Source organism: Haliotis rubra, unplaced genomic scaffold (assembly GCF_003918875.1).
Source record: "Haliotis rubra isolate DU_JTF1 unplaced genomic scaffold, ASM391887v1 Scf903, whole genome shotgun sequence".
Classification (NCBI taxonomy): Eukaryota; Metazoa; Mollusca; class Gastropoda; order Lepetellida; family Haliotidae; genus Haliotis; species Haliotis rubra.
Genome location: NW_025767639.1, coordinates 75,959 through 101,450, shown reverse-complemented (window position 1 = coordinate 101,450; position 25,492 = coordinate 75,959). Strand labels below are relative to the sequence as shown.

The 25,492-nt window shown below is 39.0% G+C and overlaps 2 protein-coding genes across 2 annotated transcripts in view; both read right to left on the bottom strand.

The window, feature by feature from the left end:
- Nucleotides 1-4: 4 nt before the first annotated feature.
- On the bottom strand, nt 5-9,833 carry LOC124264030 (receptor-type tyrosine-protein phosphatase epsilon-like). The gene is made up of 14 exons (XM_046698752.1): nt 9,762-9,833; nt 9,312-9,348; nt 9,023-9,120; nt 8,675-8,800; nt 8,329-8,474; nt 7,482-7,617; nt 5,658-5,804; nt 5,121-5,145; nt 4,232-4,296; nt 3,905-4,024; nt 3,482-3,601; nt 1,981-2,117; nt 1,344-1,482; nt 5-915 (listed from the first exon to the last, which is right to left on the bottom strand). The coding sequence occupies exons 1-14, from the start codon at nt 9,765-9,767 to the stop codon at nt 829-831; spliced, it is 1,389 nt and encodes a 462-aa protein (XP_046554708.1). The 5' UTR covers nt 9,768-9,833; the 3' UTR covers nt 5-828.
- LOC124264028 (multiple epidermal growth factor-like domains protein 10) overlaps nt 9,768-25,492 on the bottom strand; it is a 28,899-nt gene continuing 13,174 nt past the window's right edge. The window contains exons 6-18 of the mRNA XM_046698747.1: nt 25,329-25,475; nt 25,069-25,215; nt 24,269-24,409; nt 19,762-19,905; nt 18,356-18,502; nt 17,048-17,185; nt 15,795-15,932; nt 15,293-15,430; nt 12,101-12,212; nt 11,518-11,585; nt 10,823-11,106; nt 10,436-10,524; nt 9,768-9,838 (exon numbers count right to left, since the gene is read on the bottom strand). Of these exons, the coding sequence (XP_046554703.1) occupies nt 9,829-9,838; nt 10,436-10,524; nt 10,823-11,106; nt 11,518-11,585; nt 12,101-12,212; nt 15,293-15,430; nt 15,795-15,932; nt 17,048-17,185; nt 18,356-18,502; nt 19,762-19,905; nt 24,269-24,409; nt 25,069-25,215; nt 25,329-25,475 (1,703 nt within the window). The 3' untranslated portion in view covers nt 9,768-9,828. The remainder of the gene's footprint in view (nt 9,839-10,435; nt 10,525-10,822; nt 11,107-11,517; nt 11,586-12,100; nt 12,213-15,292; nt 15,431-15,794; nt 15,933-17,047; nt 17,186-18,355; nt 18,503-19,761; nt 19,906-24,268; nt 24,410-25,068; nt 25,216-25,328; nt 25,476-25,492) is intronic.

Sequence of the window (25,492 nt, the reverse complement as noted above, 5' to 3'; positions counted from 1 at the left end):
CATGAAGAGCACCTGAATTCTTTATGTGACCGAACTGATGATCAAATACGTTCTCGTTTTAGATGACTGGATGGTGAACACATTGCAATTGTATAATAAACATCAATAAACTATTATCAAGTCAATATCAACATTGTAAGAGTGCAGTAAGGGTATATTGGAATGATAAGCAAATGATATCGTCATGGCTTATTCAGAAGCAATAATTAAGTGGGATTCATATTCATATATGTTTGAGGTGCTGTATATGTACAAGTAGACGACGTAAGCTTGCGTGTTTGTGCATCAGTGTAATCGACAAGTTAAAGTGTCGTCACGTGTAAGGAACAACTCTTAATGTGACAAATGATGTGATGCATGATGTGACACATGGTGTGGTGCATGATGTGAAATTATGTAACAACATAGACGGAAGCCGCGGTGGCCGAGCAGGCTAGGTGGCTGACTTTGAGTGCTGGCGATTAGGTGCCTGACTCTCAGGGTGTGGGTTCGAATCCCGCATGGGAGTCAACTCCACAAAACAAAAAAAAGTACTAGAATCTGTACTGAGAAAGTGTAATCCCTATTATAACATATGTTACATTTGCCCACCTTGTAAATGGCATTGTGTGTTCATAGACGCGTTGCAGAACACTGGAATAGAATGAGCAGGCAGAGACGATAATTTCCCTGTATCAATACACATTCATATATAACATACTTGTTACCTATAAGCCTGGCGTTGCGTTTGAAGCTAAGGTTACAAATACAGAGGCAATGCCTCTATGTGACGTAGTGACATGTTCAGACACTGGAAAAGTCTGTGGTATTTGGGTCTCTAGTTTGGCATTAAGTTCGGATGTTGGCATAGGTATTAGCAGGGTCTGTACTCTGGATACATTGCTGCGCAAAGTCATGAAACAACTGCACATCACTCTGAAAAGAGAAAACAAATTCTGAGATCATTTCTTTATGCGTGGTTTCTCAAGTATGATTTCAGTTCATCTCAGATTTATGTGTTTATTATGGTGCATTTTTCAACTTCCTTCTGATCTGATGTTCAACAATCGGACATATATAAGCGCAAGAAATGTATACAAACTAAAACACATGCCTTTTGTAGGCTATGTAACATTTGGAGTTTAGCAAAATCAATGTTTCGACAGCACATATAATAATACTATCGAATATATACAATATACAATCAAGCACCGTTGTCTCAAAGGGAACTACGTAACTACTCGGAGGTCTGACACAACCGCAAGCGGATGACCAAATAAGGTAGACGCAGGGGCACCTGTTTACTTCGAGACAGCAGTAGGTTCGAGACAACGATGTTCGACTGTACATGGGTGAACTTGTACCTGGGTGAACTGTAGGTCAGGGCAACATCGTAGGAACATCCTCACGTGACCGATGACGTCAACCCGGGTGTCTTCACGAATACCAGACAGAATATTACCCATGATGCAGAGCGAGACAGCAAGTTTTCCGTGGTTTTTGCTGCAGTTTAAAACGTTACGTGTGAACATGCGTCATTGTTAGTTCTGTTTACTGAAGTCAGGAAATGTGTCTGTCGTGGATCGGGTTATCTAATAGTATACAATTAACTTGAGCTGAACTTGGCATCTCCATCCATTAAATAGGCCAATGAGTCACACAGTCAGAACTACTTCAAACACTCAAGCAATGGGATATATACAAACGATGTGTCAATCATTGTGATATAATTAGACATGGGTTTCCGGAAGTATGTCTATTTCTGGAAATAGATATTACAATGCCTTGACATCACTAAGCACTACTGAGTGATATGTTATCATTCTATCAGCATGTTTAATTTGAAACTGAGTATAAATAGGTGCAAACTTCGATTACTTTAAAACTTAAAATATATATGATAATCAATTCATGACCAGAATAACAATACGTTTTACTCATAGATTATTACATTTAGGCAGTTGAACATATTTTATATTTTAATTCTGGAGGCATTTCTACCTGTGAACAACAACAACAGGGGTGGTCTGAGTTGAGATGTCTTGCAGGTCCACGTGGTTGAACAAATGCGATGTCACAGTTTCCATGGTCAGTTGGGCATCAGCGTTGACCATCTTCACCCTCCGTGGACTGCCTCCCTGTGTTACAGGTGTGAAATAATGCTAGACAAAAACACCCTGGTGTTCTTTGAATACTTCTACTATTATGTTGTGTACTATGTCCCATATTAAAAGCCTATACATCACCTATATATGAGGGCAGAAAGGAATGAACTCACATGCATGTATATTGTCTTGATCATTATGTCCGATATTAAAAACTTGTATTTTTGTGTGGAAGGCAGCATCACTCTTATCTTGTCAAATACTCGTATAGACGTTCCTCATCAAACAGGAGATGTAACAGGTTGCGTTGTCGTAAATGGCAGTGGCATACAGACACCTACTTGCGCATTCGTGACCAACTCGTGTTCCTTCGGGACAAGCCGAATAGCGACTCGTACCCCTCACATTGGCGTATGAACATCGGAACTACTTCAATCAAGAACGACAACTTCTTGTTTGATTCCAATGATACCTAACATCACCGAAGTACTGGCATATTGTATTGATGGTTTGTTTGGGTTTATTTTATCAATATATTTCTTTTAAAGAATTGAAAATATTGATACTAACAGAAGATGAAATAACTATTTGTATAACTCATATTCTAATGTGATATTATCAGCGATTCACCATATATTTCCAAATGAATAATTCTGAATAGGGTTATGAATAACAAATGGGATTTGATTATGGAATATGCTAATAACTTTTTTTTAAATTCAGCTTCATGAAAATCCCAAAACAGATATTCAAAAATGACTTTAAAATATTTCACAAACTGAACATTCGTGTAACCTTGATGGAATTTTAAAATGAATACGCTGAATACATTATGAATGACCGCAGAAACGTCTGACAAAAATATCCCCAGAGATGTGAAATGTAAGTCCAATGTTACGGATTAAAGTTGATTTGATTGGTTATATAGTATTATAGTGTTAGAACCTCGTAGTGATTTAAAATTATGATTACTCAAAATATCAGAAAGCGCACGTAAAATCTCCAAAAGATGAGAACTTGCCCATCCTTCGAGAGTTTCAAAGCCCATTTGAAGACACATCTCTTCAAAAAAATGTATTCAGATTGACATTTCATCTTTGCCATGTTCAGCGCTTTGAGCATATGATTTATGGATAAGGCGCTATAGAAATGCTCATTTATCATTATTATTATTATTATTAAGAAGTCCCACAAGATCGTCAGAAAAACATCACAATTATGTTAGTAATGTTCTATGTCCACTGTCAATATGACAATACAGTTTTTTATGAGTTTTTCAACCATCACGTAATACCATAAACCATTTAAATAATCGGGATCACTTTTATCAAAGCACCGCAATCATTACGCGCGTTCTGATTGGTTAGATTGGTTCGCTCATGGCGAGAAGGCCTTACTTTTGTAGCCAGCTGGAGGTTCATCATGGAGAGGTCTACTGCCAGGTTGGTGTGACTCGTTGTCGTCACAGTGATCCCCCCGTGCGTCTTGGACCTGCCCTCTGCTTCAGCTAAGCCAAGCTGAAACAGGAACGTTAAAATATTGAATATTCACCCTCAGTACTAGGAACATGTATATTACTGGAATGTTGAATAAACAGATGGCAATACCATGTGGCCAGGTTTTACTCAACTTCTGTCACAGTTCAAACATGTAGGTGTCATGAATTAAAGAAAAACTAAGTTAGGTGAAAATATCACCAACAGAAATTAAATAGCTACTGCTTTGGAATTATTATTACCAATTTAGAGCATGAAGCATAAGAGACGAACATCATTCTTTGACTATTGCTTTAACTATTTGAAAAGATTCTATTTGCATACATTTGGCGTGACGACGATGATGTTGTGGACGTTGTTCTCTTCTACCAGTTTCCACAACAACTTCACCAATCTAGAGGGTGGGGCAACGGCCTGCAGGAACCCCCTCAGACACGTCAGAGTCTAAAAAGAGGAATACACATGGCTGCCATGATTCTCACCAGGGAGCCTGTCAGCTCTATTTGGATTCAGCAATGAGAGTTGTTCCTATACAGATGTTCCATCAAAAATTCTTTTTCAGGGTTCAATTAAGCAATTAAGTGTTTATTAAATCATGTTTATGAGGAATATAGAGTCTCAAGTTATTATTGTCTCATGATGTCCACCTACCGGTCCAACATGCACAATGAATTCAGAGTTACCATCCACCCACATTCTGCGTTTGTTGGGAGCATCTGAAAAGTATTAGAGCACAAACAGTTAGACTATCACAGAACATATAACTGTAGCCTCATCATACAACGTTAGGTCTTGGCATCACTATGCTATGTACCCTATACATGTCGACAAAACTATGGATCGGGGTTTGTGTCTTTCAATAATGTCATATTCCCTTCACTCATCCACAACCCGTGAAGATACGGGTTAGAATATTGATCTTCAGTAACCCATGCTTGTCGTAAGAGGCGACTAACGGGATCGTGGCTCGCTGGCTTGGTTGACACATGTCATCGGTTCAAAGTTGCGTAGATCGATGCTCATGCTGTTGATCACTGGATTGTCTGGTGCAGACTCGATTATTTACAAACCGCCGCCATATAGCTTGACTATTGCTGAGTGCGGCGTAAAACTAAACTCACTCAGTCACTCACTCACTCATCCACAGATCCGGGAATAGAACATACTTCTACACGTGCCGCCCATTTTACGCACAATGAATGTGTACCGTGTTAGTGGCATGGCATATTTACGTCGACACCTGGTGTCACCTCTGTTTGGTAAGGACTCATTCACATATGTACATGATATACTGGGATTCACACAATGGACTCTGCTACCAGCACAAATGTCTTACGATCACGGAAAGTTTTTATTTCCATTGCTTCCACGATTACGGTCATTTATATATATATAGTGACTGAAAGAGGAATTATGTGTTTTTGGATCACCAGTAAACACCATGGAGGTGAAAGATGTTGTATGAGCGTGCATTTCCACTTTTCAGGAAGGCATCAGCCTTAAGTATTGATCAATACGTATTTGAAAATAGTGTACTTACCATCTCGAGTTTCAGACAACAGCATCTGTGCACATGTTCATATATGTACACATTATCTAGATAGTTAAAGCTAACTTCAACAAAAGGAAAATAATGACTTTTAAGAAATCGAAAATTTATGACATTTTGAAACTGGAACTGCAGATAATGTGGATGACCTAGTTTTTGCTTCATTCACTATTTATAATTAATGACAGTCAACCATATGCAAACATATTCTTAGGTTTCTCGCTAAACGCTCTCAGTGTGCGACTTCAATGAGTGAGTAAGTTGAAATTTAACCTCACATCGGTAGTATTTCAGCCATGTAGTGACGATAAAACATGATTTAGCTATAAGAAATATCTGTCACAAAGGACACTAAAACAGTAAAACAGTGATCACAAATTGAGTACAAAAACTAAGTCATTTCAAAAGATAAACGATCTTGTTCAACACAAAGATCAATATTATATGTACTGCGTTTAACATACGAGTCATAGACCGACAGTCACCAAAACTAGAGCAGCTTACTGGGTAATATGGGGACTTACTGACCTGAGACAACTGTTTCAGAGTATGTCCGTCAACCGTGGTGTCCATGCCGCTGTTGCTGTAGCTGGTGGTAAAGCTTGCGACGTCCATACTGGTGCAGCCGAATGTCGTCATCTCTACCAGACAGTGGAAGACACATTCGTACTGGGCCTGAGATTGAAAAGACCAGACAGTGATGATGTGTGGCAATACATATGTCGGCAACAAATCAGTTCCAAGGTTGGAGCCCAATTTGTAACAAAGAAGTTGCATTTAACACGTCAAAATTTAATTCTGGAAACTCAAAAGCCCAGACACTTGATACTCATAAACATAATTTCATTTATGCACAGCCTTCAAAACATAAATTTGGAGCAAAAGTAACTATTTTCGCCCATTAGTTTTCGAGAAAATGTTTTTTTCATTTATCATCCTTGGCATAAATTCATAACTGCATGTTGAAATTTGTCAAATCCTTGGTCAGAAACTGGCCACAGTGCGGAGAATTTTAGGAATTTGGGGTTTCTAGAATTATGTTGTGACGGGTTCCTTCCATTTTGTGTAATTTAAATGCTGATTTTGAAAACAATGTTAATTGTGCTACACAGAACTGAAAGTTCCACCATTTCAAAATAGATAAAGACCGTATATATACGAGTGCTTCGGTGATATTAAGTACCAATGTCATCAAACAGGAAAAGAGTTATAGTTCTTGTTTGAAGTAGTTCTGATGTTCATACGCCGATATGAAATCCTCTTAGATGGGTACGAGTCGCTATTCGGCTTGTCCAGGAATAACACGAGTGGGTCTCAAATTCACGCACATGAGTTTGTCTACATAACGTCTTTCATGGGTCCAATTTAAACAATATATTAAAATATAAATAATCAACTTTAATTTTCAACATTTGGGCTTACATTTCACATGTACATTTTAGTCGGACGTTTCTGGGGCCATTCGATTTTTTTTAGTGTAGTCATTTTAAAATTCCACCAGGGGTGTGGCACAAGGTTACTTGAACGGTTAAAAAAGAGCAATGCAGTATACAAGTGTTTCCGTCATATTAAGCACCATTGGAATAAAGATAGAATAGAGTTATCGTTCTTGTATGAAGTAGTTATGATGTTCACGCGCCAGTATGAAATCCTTCCACAGGGTCACGAGTCGCTATTAGGAATAACACGAGTTGGTGACGAATGCTTCAAGGTATGGCCGTTTGAAACCTGGTCGCCGAAGTAACAAAAGTGGCTGGCCAAGGCAGGATGGGCTTACGATCATATTTTACTGCCGTATGTTTCAGTATCTTGACGTTCCATTCAAAGAAGACTTTTCGATGTAATGCGTAGCTCTAATATAGTGTCACTTTACGTATTTGTTTCAGCATCCTTAACTCAACCCCTGGTGTCATTGCTATTTGGGAGAGATGCAGTCACACAGTCATGATCATGATAAGGTGGGAATCATACAATGGACCTGCTTTTAGCGTAGATGTCTTACCATTACGGAAAGGTTTTGTACAAGTCGGGATCATTTTTACCACAGTACCGCATTGATTATGCAACTTCAAATTGGTATGTCATATCTTCGCACATAACAAGCATCGAGAAGGGGGCGAGTCTTCTCGGGGGGTTCGGAAAGGAGCGAATGGTAACGAATGGTACCAAGCATCAAGAGGGGGGCGAGTCTTCTCGGGGGGTTCGGAAAGGAGCGAATGGTAACGAATGGGGATCATATATTTTCCAAAAGGTAGGCGTGTCCTGCTTCACACACTCAGGTCAGCCTGCCAAAGTCAGCGGTATATAAACTGACAAACACTTGTTGGAAATATATGTGTGAAGCCAACCTACCGCAGTCTGGATCATGTTCTTCCTCTGTCCCCTCATGACTGTCACGTACCCCAGGACATCCACCACCCCCTCCTCACGGGCCTGGTCTATCAGGGAGTCCACGGCGATGTATGTGCCAGTACGCCCAATACCCGCACTGAAATACCCATAAAGCGTATATTTGACCTGTCCATGCCTGACCTCATTAGCCTATCTACCTGTGAAGATCCGGGTTAGAATTGGTCCTCAGTAACCCATGCTTGTTGTATGTGATCGAGTAGTCAGACTCGCTGACTTGGTTGACACATGTCATCGTACCCCAATTTCATAGATAGATGCTCATGATGCTGATCAGTGGATTGTCTGGTCCAGACTCGATTATTTACAGACCGCCGCCATGTATCTGGAATATTGCTGACTGTGGCGTTCAAAACCAACCAACCAATCAAATCATAATTCTATGTCTTTGCATGTTGAGCCTTCACTTCATTTACCAGTGAGGGGAACTTCTTACCCTGTATACGGCTAGATTTCCATCTTACTGAGAACCAAAACTTTCAACTGAAATAAGGATTATCAAATTAAAAAGTTGTTCAGAATAACGATGTTTCAAAGGCTACAATCCAGTAATGTTCGCACGTTAACTGGAGTTAACTAAAATAGTGTGAAGAATCATCAGGAAGTGAATATAGCAGGTCCTCTGTTGCACTTTTTAGTACGATGATGTATTCGAATGCATTTCCGCATACACAGTGTTCAAGCAGTGTTCAAGCAGTGGTTCGGTACCTTGTAACTAACTCAGTCCTACCTGCAGTGGACGAGCAGTGGTAAAGCAGGGGTTTGCTACCTTGTAACTAAGAAGTCCTACCTGCAGTGAACGAGCAGTGGTCCAGCCCTCTCTGCAACTGTCTGTCTGACCAACCAGATGTAGTTGACGAGAGCGAGGGTGTCAGGTACACCGTGGTCAGGCCATGAGGTGAAGTGGAACTGGATGACTGACCGATTCTCTCCAGTCTGTAACAGAAGATGTTGATAGAATTTGTATTAACATGAAAAACAAACTGCAACCATATGTAGCAATTCATCAGCTATTCCACTAATATAGATCATTTTGTACGAAACAAAGTCATTGAAACATCACATTTTGACTACTTATCACTGGTTATTTTCAACATAAAGAAGACATAAAATGAATGTTCCGTGCAAATACTTACTGTCTTGGAAGTGACTTTCATGTGTCTCATTGTAACGCTCGCACGGACTTGGGTTACATCTACCTCAACTTTGAAGTGATCAGTGTTCATTACACCAGCGTTAGGCCAATACTGCTCACATTTGACCTAAAGTAAAAATAATATGCAAATGTTTACAGAATGTCTATTCTTGTAATCAGACAAAATCGTAATCGAATGTTACATTTTAGTCGACTTATATTTTCAACATTTCGTTCATATAATTTTCATGGCTGCTTGCTTTCATCGCCCAACAGAGGGTTGGTTTAATATATATGATGTCTACTTTCGTAGGATGATGGAGATAATTGACATAACGTGAAATCCTACCTTCGCCTCCTCCATCAGACCAGTCAGCATGACCACAGCGCTACAGGAATGTTCCCAAATCATCCTCCAGAAGTCTCCTACTGTGTTCTTGTTGGGAGCTGCAAGTGGTAAACGGTGGCTGATAAATACATTAAACATGTCATTTCTAGGCATATACTGTACAATAATGCAACATCCATAAAGGTTGTTTTTATGGATATACTCATTAGACGGCAACTTAGACGGCATGATAACGGTGATCTTTTTAACTTCACATCATAACAAAATTAACTCATAAAGTTTATCTCACCTTGAGCTGCTATATAAGTCTTCGCCTGGTTGTAACTCTGAAATACAGAAATGGGACGATTTGAGAGTTTATTGCTTGTAGCATCACCTTTTTGTTTGCGAGATATGGATGGCGAAGAAACTCTACCGTCTGGGTCCTGATAACTTTTGCCATAACAATTTTGTTCCTCAGAAAGGGACGTTCTTAATATCCATGTTTCGGAACTCCGGGGATTTATTTTACTGGGAACGATTCGGCTAAGAGGGTTGTGTCCGGGGTCCCAATCCACTAACCGTTCGTAGCGCTACGACATTCGTAAACCTATGATAAACTATAGATGTACTACAGGTCGTAATGTTACGGACGCTTTGTGGATCGGGACCCTCGTCAGGGTTTGAAATATAACCATGACAATATTAACATGACATGCCATTTAATGCAAGAGGACGAGCCAATTAGTAAAGTACACACGTGCATGAGACTGGCGTTGATGTAGTCCGACCCAGGAGTGTCTGGGAGAGGGGCCAGGCGGATACGGTTATGGTCGTCTGAAATATAAATCAAGTCAGTTAAACCAGTATCCACATATAAGGCGTGGTGGGTGAGCTGGTTAAGGCGCCTGGCAGGTGATCCAGCGAGCTTGAGGTGACGGGGTCGAGCCCACCTGTAATCTGGTGTAAAAATCTTGGAGTCAAATTTGTGTGCAGACTATTTCAGTGTTGTCACAACACCTAGCTAGTGTACAGTACACAACCCTGTGCACTCAAAAGAACCCACAAATCCATTGGTATATGACCAGATGATGGCCACATGAATACGTGTAACACCTAGTTGCGGGTACAGCAAAGTGCAGTGAACTTGGACAAAGTACTGTGACAATCTGTCACAGTCCACACTCAGCTGTGAATGGGTGCCTCGTAGAGGATAAAAAAGACTGCAATAACTCGAGGAGCTGCATAATCCCCGGGGAGTTGAGATTGATAATACGATGTGCCGTTAAGATTGACATCCGGTGATCGAGGGAAAAAAATGTCAGCGCCTTGAGCACGTACTAGATACATGGATGTGTACACATGTGCGCTATATAAATATCCTGTAATAATCTTTTATATGCCTGTACATTTACCAATGTCAGCCATACTTACAGGGGGTAGTAGCCTCTGAACCTGTTTTTTCCACTGTTCTCGGGTCTCTGGGAGTCTTGGTATGTGGCTGTGAATCCAGTCACAAGTCGCTGTAATATATTCAATACACGGATGAGATATGTTCTTGTGGAGGGTACTTTGTTTCGCTTAGACAGATTTGGAGACAATATTGTGTCTTTACTATATTGTGAGTGAGTAACTATTAGCAATACTCCAACAACATCACTGCAGGGGACATCAGAAATGGTCTTCACCCACTGTGCCCATGTTTGGTCTTCGTCGTGACGAGCGAACGTTAAACCACTAACCCAACCCAACACCACCTTCACCATTTAGAGACAAACTAGAAAAGCAATGCAAAACCACGACATTGCAAAGTGGACTCACGTTATATTCTCTTTCAAACCCATCTTTCCTCTGTTTAAGCATCGCCACAGTTGCAGCAAGTTCAGGCACAGCAACGTCTCTGATGGCGTCTTCGGCTTCTGCGTTGTAGTAACAACTGTCAGGAGGTTGAACTTCTTCGTCCAAATCTTCTTCCTCATGACCTTCTTCTTCGAAACTCAGCTGTTTGCTGGATGCAGCTTGTGGGGCAGGTTTGGGTTTTATAGGTGGCTTCTGGTGGCCTCTTCTGTTCTCATCCAGAACTACGTTTACCAAAGCGCCATTCTCTGAAAAAACACCAAGTATGCATTGTATTCTTGATAATAAGAATTGTCGCAATGGAATGTATTGGCCATGTTGGTCAGAGCATGACTTATTGCATGATGCAACTACATCATAAGCAAATAAAAATGCAAAATAGCTAGTATGTCTCTGACCTAACAATATTTTAGCACTTTCTTCACTCGCCTACTCTAAAATTATAACTTACCCGCAAAGCCTTGGCCGTGATGAAATATTACCAAAGCACACCTTAAAACTAAACACAGTCCTAGCTTTCCTCTCCATTTAGTGCATTCATACAGACACAGCTGAAACTATATATTTAACATGTTTTGTGTTTCGCTGAACAAAATATTTTCTACATTATGTAATACTATTTGTTATAGGAGTTTCAACAATCATTTCAGTACTCCAACCTTGTGCTTCAGGGCGGAAGTGTGCAGAGTGTTTGGTCACATCGTTATCTTGAGACCTCCGTCTCCTCCTGTAACAGATTCAAGGGGTGTCACAGAGCTGAATGTAATTATTTATACAAACAAAACAAAACAAAACACACAGTACAGAAATAACCAAACACGACCAAAGGTACTAACATACACAAACAAAACGTCTGATTTGGGAAATTCAATCACACACCTGGGCATCGGCATTTTATATTTTATTGTTTCCATTCTCTACAAGAAATATCCAATGAATATCAAGACGAACATCAAATATAACCATGCTTCTTTTGACGTTTCGTTCTGAATTTCACAAGGTCATGGAATGAAGATCAAAAACCTGCACGAAGAATGAATATACAACTATTATGTAATCCTGTTTTTGGTTTCAGACTGAACGGATTGGTTTGAACTGCAAAATGTCATGCTGGTGCCTTTGCGTGTAATTCTTCCTTGTTTTTAAAGTTCTTTTTCACAGAGGTTGAGTAGAAGTGTGAACTGTCTAACACTGACTTTACATGTGGAGAGATGGCTGCTTGATGAAGTGAAAAGAAATTACCTGCCCACAAGAACCACAACAGCAACAACTATGGCAATCACCAGCAACCCTACAACTGTTCCTGACACAGCTGGTACCAAAACATTTGATGACTGCATTCTATCTAAAGGAGCTGAAAACATATTAATAGAAACTATACCAGTACAATTTGTTTAAGGTGTTGAAGGTATACTTTAAATTCAGGCATAAAACACAAAACATATACAGCATTGGGTACGTTTCTATGTAAATACAATATACGGAGAAGAATGTCATGTGACAGGGAAGCTCGTTTTACTTAGGGCAAGGGAAATTCTTGGTTAGACGTGACCGTAAGAATTGAGATAACTATAATATTTCAAGACAGCTATTTACATCATCATACATTCAGGTGTTTTGGAAATTAAGAACTATAAATGTACAGACATAGCAAAGGGAGAGTACTTTGAAGCAGAATTCAAAGGGAACCTGAGTATACAGGCGAGTTCACGGGTAGGATGCGACCAGAACACAGGTAAAACTTTGATCAGATTCAAATCCACAAAGTCAAAACGTCATTGTGTTATCCTGGTTGTAACAGTTAGTGGAACCCTCATACACTGACCAATGAAGGGAAATTACCCCAGTAACACCAAAACAACGGCTATAGTGCAACGTGTATAGTACAATAGAATGTTCTTTCCAAAATTGGATACAATTAGCAACTCCCACGTGGTCTCACACTGACTATACACAAGATGCAACTGAGATGAGCAATGATCTGCTTGAAAACTATTTCACCCGCAACAGCAACAGTATTGATAAGTGAGCTACGGTTTTCTATCAATGTAACAAGAGGCTCTTGCCTGTTTATTTATAGTCCGTTTGTCTCAAAACATCATACCCACTCTGTGAGGTTTTTGCAGAATTTTTGTCCCCATAATGAAAAAGTTGTTTAACAATCTATCATTAAAATATTGACACAGTTCACTGTCTGTTACGAGGGAGGAGTGCAGAGAAAGGGACAGCCAGGTGTTCGAGAACGGCTGGAGACGGCACAGCACAGGTGAATGAATATATAACTTTGTCTGTGAACGTGCTTCTCGAACACCTGGCTGTGTTGAATGTTAAAGATTAAAGTGATTAGCTACATATAAGTTAATGTTTTGAAACTTTGAACGATTAAAAATTATAATTCCTAAACATGTCGGGAAGCGCATTTACAATGTGCAGAACAAGCCCGCAAGTTTGTCAGAAATACACTCAGTTGGAATTGTTAGAGCCGTTATGTAAACAAACTCACGTGTGTTATTTGAATCTCTCACCGTTCATGGCATTATCCTAATTAAAAAATAATTTAGGCAACAAACTTTTGTTAACTATGTCCTTTGTATTTTAATATGACGATTTATATTTTTCATGATGTTTAAAACGAACCCATAATGTCATAAACAATTTAAGTACTCTTGATTATTCTTATGAAAGCACCGCAGTCGTTACGCGCGTTCTGATTGATTTGTCGTATTTTCACACATAACAAGAAAGAGGGGGACGAGTCTTACTGGAGGATACGGAAAGGGTGACGAAGGCGCCAATATGAAATCCTGCCAGAGGCCCACGAGGGTATCCTCCCAATACGCAGGCCTCCCAAAACGCAGACTCGTTAAAACAACGGGTTGCATCCCTGATTAGTAGGCTCTACCCTTGATTAAGAAAAATGGTATCACCCATGTAACGAGTTTTGATAATGTTGCAAGTGATCCTTTATTTCATTTCATTTCTTCTCTGGCTCTCTTCCTTATGACGCTGACAAATCTCACTGCTCGGTCATCGCTATGTGGATGGTTGTGTTCCGACGTGCCACGAACATAGTCTCTGACTGTTGTGCATTTGCCACTGCATGATCCGTCTACACACCTCCAGTACTAAGGGTGAAACGATACACCGATGTTCTGCTGCACCGCGATGCATACAAGAACGTCCTTACATTGAAAAGCCATGATACGTTATAGTATTTAACTTGCATTTGTGTGACTTTCTTACTTCTAACACTATCTAAACTGTTGTTAGGCTGAAAGCATGATCGAAGTGTTTTGGTCTGTTGAACAGTTAATTGTCGAATTTGATTATCAAAGACAGTGTAAAAAAATGTAAAAAAAATGGAAACTTAAATACTGAATATAGTATATGATGGTTCAGGTGTTAGGAAGTACTCTAGAATTAGTGAATAATAAACACTTGTTGACTTTCTATACTCATAGCAGTGTTACCGTTAGATTGTCTATCCAACTACTGACTTAAAGAAAGGATCATGTTCCATTAAGCTTTGTTACGAAACAAGCTTTAGACTCAAATCTTGTGGGGCACCTTTCTGGGACAAGACATACTCTACTTTTCCACGCCCGGCCATACCGTAATTTGACTATGTTGAAACCAGTGTTTCACATGTATGTATATGCATGTACTATACACAAGAGAAGGAAGTATAAGTGTTAGTGCGAACATTGCCTAAGCTAGTTGATTTATTCTTATACAAATATTTTGACTTGTTTTAAGGTTGTGTTTGAATAGGAATGTTTCATGGGAGCAGTTGAAGTATCTGATAGTCAAAACACAGCTTCTGCTCATCAAATTTATGAATAGCAGATTCAAGAATGGAGCAGTGCTTTAAGACAATGTTGTTGTACACTACTAAGCAGTGACTTAACATAACGATACTCCCTAATGGTAGGGGAGTGGACCTGGCCATTCTTTAATTAGGGGTGACCAGCATGGCCCAATTAATTAGTGTGCTACTTTTTTCTGCATTTTGGGAGGTCTGCGTTATGGGAGTAAACCCCCCACGAGTCGCTATTCGGCTTGTCCCAGAATAACACGACTGCGTCATGAATGTATTGAAAGGTCAGTCCCTAAGCCGCAACACGCGGATGTCCATCAAAGAGTTGCCAAAATTATTCGTTCGTTAAGGGAGTAAAAAGTGTTTTGTTTCAACTCACGTCACTCTCTTCATTTCACTTACTCGAGTCAGTGATGTCTTGCATAGTACATTTGGAGTTAATGAGCTTACCATAGATAAGTAGTAACCTTAATGTACCTTTTGTTCATTTCTGTTCTCATCATACCATAAAACACATTGTATCCAAACATTATAACAAACGATTAAGGCCTGCAGGTGGTCTAGGAGGTTCAGATCAATTACTGTTTTATTATGATGGGGTAAATAAAATTACTTACAAAGCTTCACAGAGCAGTGTGAACCGTTGTACCCCTCGGTACATCCCCAGGGACATCGTCCATCAACAGCATCACACGTCCCGTTACAGTGGCTGCAGTCACTCTCACAGTTCAACCCGAATTTCCCATTGTCACAACCTAAGTAACAAATAAAGCGTCAACTTCTATAGTTTCATGCTACACAAATGACGTGTTCGGGGTTCATTCCTATTCTTTTTCAACTGTGTCTATCCGTTCGCGGGACACCAATGCTTGATTTTGGCGGTTACTGACAGTCTCAAATAGAATAGAAACTGAAATTGTTTATCAATCTCGTAATTTCTGTCTGCTTTAATTTACACGATTGATGAAACTATTGCAATTATCATGTTACTTTTTTGTGTTGATTCTAATTATTGACTGTGTATCTTACAATTCAACGAACAATTTGTACATCGGTGTTTCAATTCATACCTTGATGAACCAAAAAATGTCAGTTTAGCAATTCTCTGTCAACACTCACCTGTCTGACACAGGGGGAGTTTCCAGCCTGCCTGACATCCATCTGGACAGGTTCCATCGATATGATGACATGTGATGTTATCAGCACAGTGGCCACAGTCAGAGATACAGCTGACGCCATACTTTCCCCTGGAACACTCTGTGTGGAATATCACATGACAGACAAGATTCATCTCGACATTTCAACACTACAGTTACAGCTGGTGACATACTTTCTCCTGGGACACTCTGTTTGGAATATCACATAGCAGATAAGATTCCTCTCAACATATCAACACTAATGTCAGCGTTTAGCAGTTTAGAGGCAGTATGTATCCAGCTTATATTTTGGTTGAAAACAGTGTTTTTATCTCCATGATGACGATATGATGAGAAATGGGAAAATTCTAGTCACCAACAAAACACAGACTTTTATGGTGTTACCTACTCCAACCCAATCTAACAACAAACATTCAAATGTTTAATCCAAAAATATTACTTTACGCACACAAAGATATATTGAAAGGAATATACACTGACTTTCTCAATGACAACAGTTTTCCTTTTCACTGGTTTTCATTCAACAATCATTCTTTTCTCATCACTATTTTCCCCAAAGGATAATCAAAAGTTATATCTCAGCATAATGAGGGTATCAACGCCTAAACACGAATCACTGAATCTGTAACAGATTCCGATGTTCAATTTGTAGTCAGCACCTAGTCAATGCCACAACCTCTTATACTTATATTAAAAATTATACTCTAAACTCATCATATTTATTGAGCAATGAAGAAAGTGATAAGATTCAGTCTTAAAGGAACATCCTGTGATACTGTTGAACGTTAAAGATATGACCACAAACTATTATATCAGACTTTATTTATTGGTTTAGCTGGTTAAAATGACACGTATGACATAGTTGGCCTGTATGTACGTATCATCTGGATTGTTACCAAGTTTCATATGCGATGAGTGAGTCCTTACTACGATTCCTGAGTGCCTAGCTGTTTTGTGGATTGTCTGTTACGTGGTTATGACCTGTATATCCTGCTTTTTTGATACATAGGCATTGGATACATTTTCATTAATTTAAAGACTCTTATATCATACCAAATCTATGGGGCATGATTTTCAGCGACCCATTCACATATTCAGTTTCTGTGGGTGATCGAGAGTTGTCATTCTCTGGTGTTGACGGATTGTGTGATATTAGTTTATGAAAGTTGTTCTTGCATGTAAACCACTGAGGCAGGAACTATATGTTCATATCACCTTGTGTGCAACTCTGCAGCGTCCATCCCGCCTCACACTCAGCGCCACAGGCCCCATCAGTAGGACAGGAGGAACTGTTACAATGTCTGTCTGCACATTTCAGAGAACAGTTAGTTCCGTAATAGCCATCTCGACAGTCTGGAGAGAAATAAGAACACTGAACTAGTTTTGAATCATATACTATTACTGTTTGTTTATTCTAAAACATTAGAAGCTAAATTATACATCTCTTTCTAGATTGAATGTTGTCTATATTACAATCAACTGCAATCAGTTCTTGCAACCAAGAAATCAACGCTGAAAGCACAATCGACAATATCATGAGTATGTGTTTATAAATTACTATGAAATAGTGAGGATACAGCTGTTCGTGAAAAGGTGAGACTGTTGTGACCCACCTTTGGCATGCGTCAAAAACAAATGCATGCAAGTATATATGGATGGCAACTTCTATCATTCTTGAGCACGTTGTTTCGATACAGGTTCTTGTATCGTTTTCAAGTATCAGAATACAAGAACCTGTATCGAATCGTGCTCGTGAATTAAAGAAGTTGTCATCCATATCTACTTGTTCTATCTGACTTCCAACTACTAAAATGCCACTCAAAGAAGTCAGTTGTTCTCTTGAAAATACGCAGAAATATATGGCGCAAGTCAAAATTGGGAACTGCATCGGACATCGGTTTTCTGCCATAAACCTGTGCGAGAGTTTTACTGAGGCTTTCAATGTTATAATATTGACTGAACACATTTTGAGCAAGAGTCGTGTGACGGTCTCTTGGATTTTGTGAAAAAGAGTATGAATAATATAACCGATAATAAGATGTCTTCCTCAACATGAGTATACACCATGACAGGTAAACACAGTGTCGTTAATGAACTCTAATCGGCGCAGTTTAGACATTACAAAATTAATGATGCATACCCATTCCGTAACAAAACAGTTGTTATCAGAGGTTTATTATGTTGAACGTAACAAATATGTTTTCGTGCAACTCTATCGTGGAGATTTTTCATTTTCTATGGTGCTCTCAAGTACGTCCCAGTGCAACGCGCTATGATCTTGCATAATTTCAGTAGCCGTATATCCAGTGGTTTCTGAAGTATAGAATAGTTACAACAAATTACGTCCCTGCATGGGCTGTTACTCATTTTTTACAAAATCATAATATAACTTCCTTAAATATTACCTACAATTCTATTTGACTATGAGTTCAAAATCAGGTTTAAAGTAACTTGGCCATATTACTCAGAAGGCAGTCATGAAGTGCATGACGTCAACACATTATCGGTAAAGAAGAAACATACTTTGTAAACAGTCATCTCCAGTGAAACCAGTGACACAGCCGTCGGGACACCTTCCAGTCACGTGATCACATGTATTCGATGTCGTCTGACAGTGACGGCTGCTGCAGTACTTCTTACATCCTTCTCCATAGCGCCCACTGGGACAGGCTGAAAGGCATGGCGAGTTATATGAGGAAGTATATGATTACGGTGTATAATTCTGTTGTAGGCAATGTAATTATTTTCACACAAATTTAATCTGGAATTCATGGTGAAGTGTATAGTTAGGTATAGTACGTTAAGGGCAATGTAATCGTTCATGCCACATGTAATATTGGGGTACAGGATGTATGCATTGCTACACTGACTCACTGGATTCATCATCTTTGTGATGCTCCTGTTTCTCAATCTACAGCCGACTAACATTTCAAAGTTTCTATCTGCAAAACACAAAATATAATGTACCCTAAAAACTGTCAGGGCTATTTCGCTAACCATGAAACCAAAGGCTTTCTGAAGCCAGAGCTGTCTCAGCTTGATTGATGTTTTCCCAACAATAAACATTAATAGAAAAAGGTATTCGTGAATACACTGAGTCGAACCTCATGCTGTTGTTCGCTGGATTGTCTGTTCCAGACCGGAACATTGCTGTGTGCGGCGTTCACTCACAATAAGTCATCCAAAATTATTGTGGTGATATAAGTCGCGTATTTACAATACCTAACCCCCACTATCTTCTCATTGTAACGTAGTGAGAGGGACCAACACAGTTTCCATACCAAACTACGTCAGTTGATGGAGATCAAAGTTCCTTGTGCGCGTTCTGTCACGTGACTACTATTGTCTGTACCATTTCGACCATTATTCCCCATCTACAACAACGGCTGCTGCCGTCGTCAATTCAACACCTGTCTTTTTTTGTCTTCCCTTGTCCACTAACCTGAAGTACCAACTGAGGGCAACAATACGAAACGCTCTTGGACACAACGATGATTTCAACAACCAAAGTACGGAAATATTATCAGTATTATCACTGAATTAATTCTTGGTTTTTGTTTTTAAATGGGATTCTCAGCAATATCCCAGCTATATGACGTAAATGAACGAGTCTGGTCCAGACATTCCAGTGGTTAACATCATGAACATCAGTGTATGTAATTAGAATACAATGACAAGCATCGACCGTCAGTCACCTCTTATGATGTAACCACAAATCGTTTCTTGCAAAGTGTCTTTCACTGTAAATGACCTCAGAATATTATCACCTGTTACTAGATATAAAATGTAAACAGAGGAGCAATGTCTGTTTAAGGTATCACAATGAGAACACTGTACATAATTCTTAAATATGATACAATAACCGATTCAGATATACAAAGACAAGTGGGCATTTAATATATATGTTGGAAAATAGTGGGATATATTACTTTGCCTGCAGTCAGTTCCCTGATATCCAGCCGCACATCCACCGACACACCGCCCTTGTGTCACATCACAGCTGGAGGCCATCTTGCAGTGACGTGCATCACAGGACTGGTCACAGTTGGCTTCATAATACCCGGTGGCGCATTCTTGTAAATATAAGCATAAATATATTTAAAGAATATATTCTCCGATACACAAAACTTTCATACACAAAAGTGTTGTTGATGGAATTATGCAAACGCAGCGACGATAAAAGGCATCCTGCAACAGATAAATATCACAACTTGAGGACACAAAACCAAGATGCAAGACTAGGGCACGTTCTGCATGTAACAAATTTTCAACGGGGGTCAGGTCGCCTGCAAAAACAGAGTCTGTTTTATGCTGTTTAACTGGCAAGTTATTCTGACTATGAAGCGACCTCGCGAAAAGCATAGTCTAGCCAATGGAAGCCGAAAAATTGCAATATTGACAATTTTATGGATAGCAACTTCTTTTATTTCACGAATTTCGATACAGATTCTTGCATCGTTACCAAAATGAAATTGACTTGAGGAGGAGGGTATGTATATATACAGAATATAAATAAAGAAAATACAGTGGCAACGTCATTTAAAATAACTAGGTAACAAGTTGATGAAACCAGGGAATTAACAAAGGGATTAGAGATGGAAGTGAGGGTTCTACAAATCAAGGGGTAATTTAGAAAGGACCAGATATTTACTCAGTTAAATTCGGCCATGCTGAGAAGTGCATAGGCTGTCCACGGGTTTCTGGCAAACAGCAGCGAGCACTAAGGTCTGATTTTACTGAAATTGGTTCTCCCCTCGGACAATATCTGTTTTTTAAGGAATCGATTCAAATGTATTGATATATATTCTGTAACCATATACTACCAACTAAATAGAGGGATCTAATTTATTTAACTAAATCTTTCATTTAGGTATGGTTCAGGTGGAAGTACCTATCTGATAACGTGGCTTAACATTTCAACACAAACCCTGAATCATAGCAAAATCTCACATCAAGCATGAACAGCACGCCCTGCATTAGCACAAGACAGTACCCAATGATCAGGTCTCTTCTCACCCTTTTGTTACCATAAGTTTTAACTCACTCGCGAACTCTCACCCTTTCAGTGTTGTCACAACCCGTCGTGTACAGTGCACAACCCTGTGCACTTAAAAGAACCCACGAATCCGTTGGTATATGACCAGATGGTGGCCACACGAATACGTGTAAACACCTAATTGCGGATGAAGCAACGTGCAGTGAACTTGGACAAAGTACTGCGACTATGTGTCCCAGTCCACCCTGCTGTGAATGGGTGCCTCTTAAGGATGAGAAAGCCGCAACAACTCGGTGCGCCTAGTGGCTGCAGAAGTTGTATGGCCCCCGGGGGAGTTGATATTGATAATACGATGTGTAGTTGAGATGTCAGCGCCTTGAGGATGTACTAGATACATGGGTATGTGCGCTTTATAAATATCCTATAATAATAAACCCGGCTCTGTGTAGAGCGCCAAAAGAGGAGGAGTCGATATCAACAGAGTGGTCCTGTGCACAGAGCGAAGGTCACGAATCGGACAGTCCTTGGATGGGTGACCGTGTTTGACAGCGTCAAGGGAAGATATATTGGCGAGGTAACCAGATTTATTTATGACCTAATGGAGTACGCTGAAACTTGCCAGATACCTGGCCTACTTCTTCTTTTTCGATTCAGTAGATATACACTATCTCAGTAACGTATTAAAGATTTTTAATTTTGGACACAGTATCTCACATTGGATAGAAACATTCTATAATGATATTGAATCTAGAGTCTTGGTAAATGGATTTGCGTCAATTCCTTTTAAAATAGGTCGGGGATGCCGCCAGGGGGGACCCGCTAGCGCCGTACATCTTTGTGTTGTGTGTAGAAATCCTGGGTATCATGATACGAAACAACAAAAATATAAAGGGGATTAAACTTGGAAGTATAACATATCTTCTATCACAGTTTGCAGATGATACAACACTTTCATTAGACGGATCAGATAAATGCCTCTATGCAGTTTTGAGTACATTAGAACTATTTGCCCGTTTTTCAGGTTTAAAGTCAACGTAGATAAAACTAAACTAATATGGATAGGCTCCAAAAAGAGATCCCGATATAAGATGTGTAAAGAATGGAATTTTGACTGGTCTTAAACAGACTTCACGCTCTTGGGATTACATTTCGATATTGATCTTGATAATATAGTTGAAATAAACTACAACGAAAAACTAGCTCAAATTGAAAGGCAAATGAACACATGGTCAGCTCGTACCTTAACCCCGTACGGAAGAAATACTGTTCTAAAATCACTTCTACTACCTAAGCTTAACCACCTATTCTCAGCTCTACCAAATCCCAAAAAATGTTTCATTGAAAGACTTAAAAAAAGTGTTTTAATTTCATATGGAGAAACAAACCTGACAAGATTAAAAGAGATGTAATGATGTTAAACCCAGAGCATGGGGGGATAAAAACTCCAAATATTAGAAAAATTATATCATCACAAAAACTAAAATGGATAAAGAGAATCAGCGGTCATGACCTCAAATGGACGCTTCGCTTCACCAGTCAATTTAAGATCAGGACACAATTTTTACTGACGGATAGCTACCATATACAAAATGAAATAATTCCCTCTTCAACTAACTCCTTTTGGAGAGACATATTTCTAGAATGGTCGAACTTTATATCCATGTGTAAAAGAGAAATTGTAAATGAAGAAGAAATACAATGCCAATCCTTATGGAATAACGACAATATCAGAATTGATAGCCACCCCTTTCTGTATCATGAGTGGTAGAAAAAAGGTGTCGTTTTTGTGAACGATATAATACATGAAGAAGGCAGACTGCTCACATATAAAGAATTTTCCGAAACGTTTTCAATAAAAACCAATTTCTTAACGTATGAATCGGTTAAAAAAGCAATTATAACATATGCTCGAACACTGAATATAAAGCAATTTAAAAGGAAATTAAGCGAACCAATCTATCCTTTTAATATCACAAAAATTTACATCATAACTGGGTGTAAAAAACTATACGCCTCCATATTGAACTCAAAATTTGTTTGGTTGCCAAGTTTTTCAAAATGGGAAAGAGTTCTTTAGAGTGATTTTACTGAAAACGACTGGAAAATCTTTAACATTATTGGGAATAAATATTCGCGAAGCACAGATTTGAAATGGTTGCAATATAGAATTATCCACAATATCCTCCCAACAAAACAACTACTTTATACAATGGGATACACATCCTCACCAATATGTCCATTGTGTGAACAAGAAAGAGAAACTATCAACCATATGTTATGGGAATGTGAATTTGTTTTTAAATTATGGAAAGAAGTAGAATCATGGTTGAACTCGGTACAGTTACAGCTTGAACTTACAAATAAAATCGTTATATTGGGAATGAAACGAAAAAACAATAATCCGATTAATGAAATCATTTCAGTTGTCAAACATTATATCTACAGATGCAGCATAAATGGTTTCAAACCAAAGTTAGAATATTTAAAAAATGAAATTGTCCGTCACTATGATATGTCAAGATATGTTTACTTATCTGCGGGAACTGAACAATTGTTTTTTCATTATTGGTCATCATTACATCTATTACTTGGAAGATAATCCAGCCAATTATACTTTTTCAGCCAACTGTACATTTTCATACATGTATACATATACCATTGTATTATTAAGAAAGTTATCTATACATGTTTGCCTGTACATGAAATATGGAAAATAAAAAAAATATTTAAAAAAATTAAATAAAAAAATAAATAAATAAAAAAAGTGTTTGCCTGACTCCTGAGAGATTCTAGGATTTCCGTCCTACCCCACAACGAAGCACATGTGACACATGTGGTCTCACCTTAGGCAAGTGAGTACCCGGTTGGATAAAGTCATGTGACCTTCTAGCGCCTAACAGGCAGCTTCGGTTATACGGGTAATAATAATCAGGTTGTTAGCACTTTGTTGCGTGGAGATTAGCGCATTATAAGACTTCTCATCATTATTATTATTAATCACAATAATAGCATTATGTTATTGCTGTCGTCTTGCAACCAAAACTTGAGAAAGGTACAACTCCATAGTGTACATCAACATCAATAGGCTTACAACATTCAAGTACTTTGTAAAGATTCCAAGATGTTAGGTTGGATATTACCATGTTGGAATTATCAGTGACCAAAATGTAATCGTATTTAATTTCCTGAACTATATGTTGCTGTGTTTGTTCATGCATTTACATGGGTTTTCAAGTGACGATGTCACTAACTTAATTATATTACTAATGAAGACTAAATTCATAAAAATGTCTTTTGAAAACAAAAATATGCATGTTTGGCGCCATTGCCTGGTGAAGTTAAAGACAATTTTGACAGCATAAAATGTCCACAAGACCCCGATTCCGTTATAAAAACACATTTTAAAAGTAGGAGGTGACGTAAGTGACCTCAAACATTACCATGTGTACAGTATTGTCCATGGTATCCAGCCAAACATCCACCGATACACTTCCACTGTATTCCACCACAGGTATTCCAACTGCAGTGAGTGTTACTACACAGTTGGTTGCAGCTGCTTCCATAATATCCGGAGGCGCATACTGCAAAACATAAATGTCGTGCCTGAATCTATGTATTAAGTACAATCTATGTCTCATCCCCTCAGTATGCTTATTTCCAATCAGATAAAAGGTCAGTATGTTCTACATGTAACTGATGGGATACTGATTCTTGTGATTTTCGCCTTCAATTATTTCGGATTTTCTACCACAGTTTAAGGCAAAATCAGTGGCAATGTGACTGGGCTTTCATTGTCGTAATGAAAGAGGGACTATACTATCAAACACAAGCTGCAAGCAGTTAATCCATAGTCTGTGATCTGACATATCAACTGGACTTGGCGTGCTAAATGGATGGAGTCTCTAATAAAGGATGTGTTCAATCCCAAAATGGTGTTGCATTTTCAGATAGTTACCAACATAAATTTAACAAAAATTACAAAGAAAGGTACAACAAAGTTATGAATAAGTTATGGCACAATGAACAACGTGTATAAATATACTCTATCAAAACATAATTACCTCTTTATCACACAATATTATTCTAAAACCTGAAAAAACCTGTTTTTATCGCACACAGCTAGTGAATATTACTGACAGTAGTATGATTATGTCCCAGTAACCGTCTAAAAATAACAAAAGCACGACTTATCAAATTGTATAAACTGACAGTGTACATCGACGTACAATCCTGTACATACCTGTACAGTCTGGTCCTGCCCACCCTGGTTGGCAGCCTGCATTTGAACACGCCCCTGTGTAAGAAGGACAGGAGTCCCCTGTGTTGCCACAATGACGGGAGTTGCAGTACTTGCTGCAGCTGTCTCCATAACGACCAGACACACATTCTGAAATACATGCTCATTTGAATAACGCCACTTATCTGTTACATATGGTCAAAAGGTGACTTACAAAACGGTACAAATCGACAGTGTGCATCGACGTACAATCCTGTACATACCTGTACAGTCTGGTCTTGCCCACCCTGTTTGGCAGCCTGCATATGAACACGCCCCTGTGTCAGAAGGACAGGAGTCCCCTGTGTTGCCACAATGACGGGAGTTGCAGTACTTGCTGCAGCTGTCTCCATAACGACCAGACACACATTCTGAAATACATGCTCAT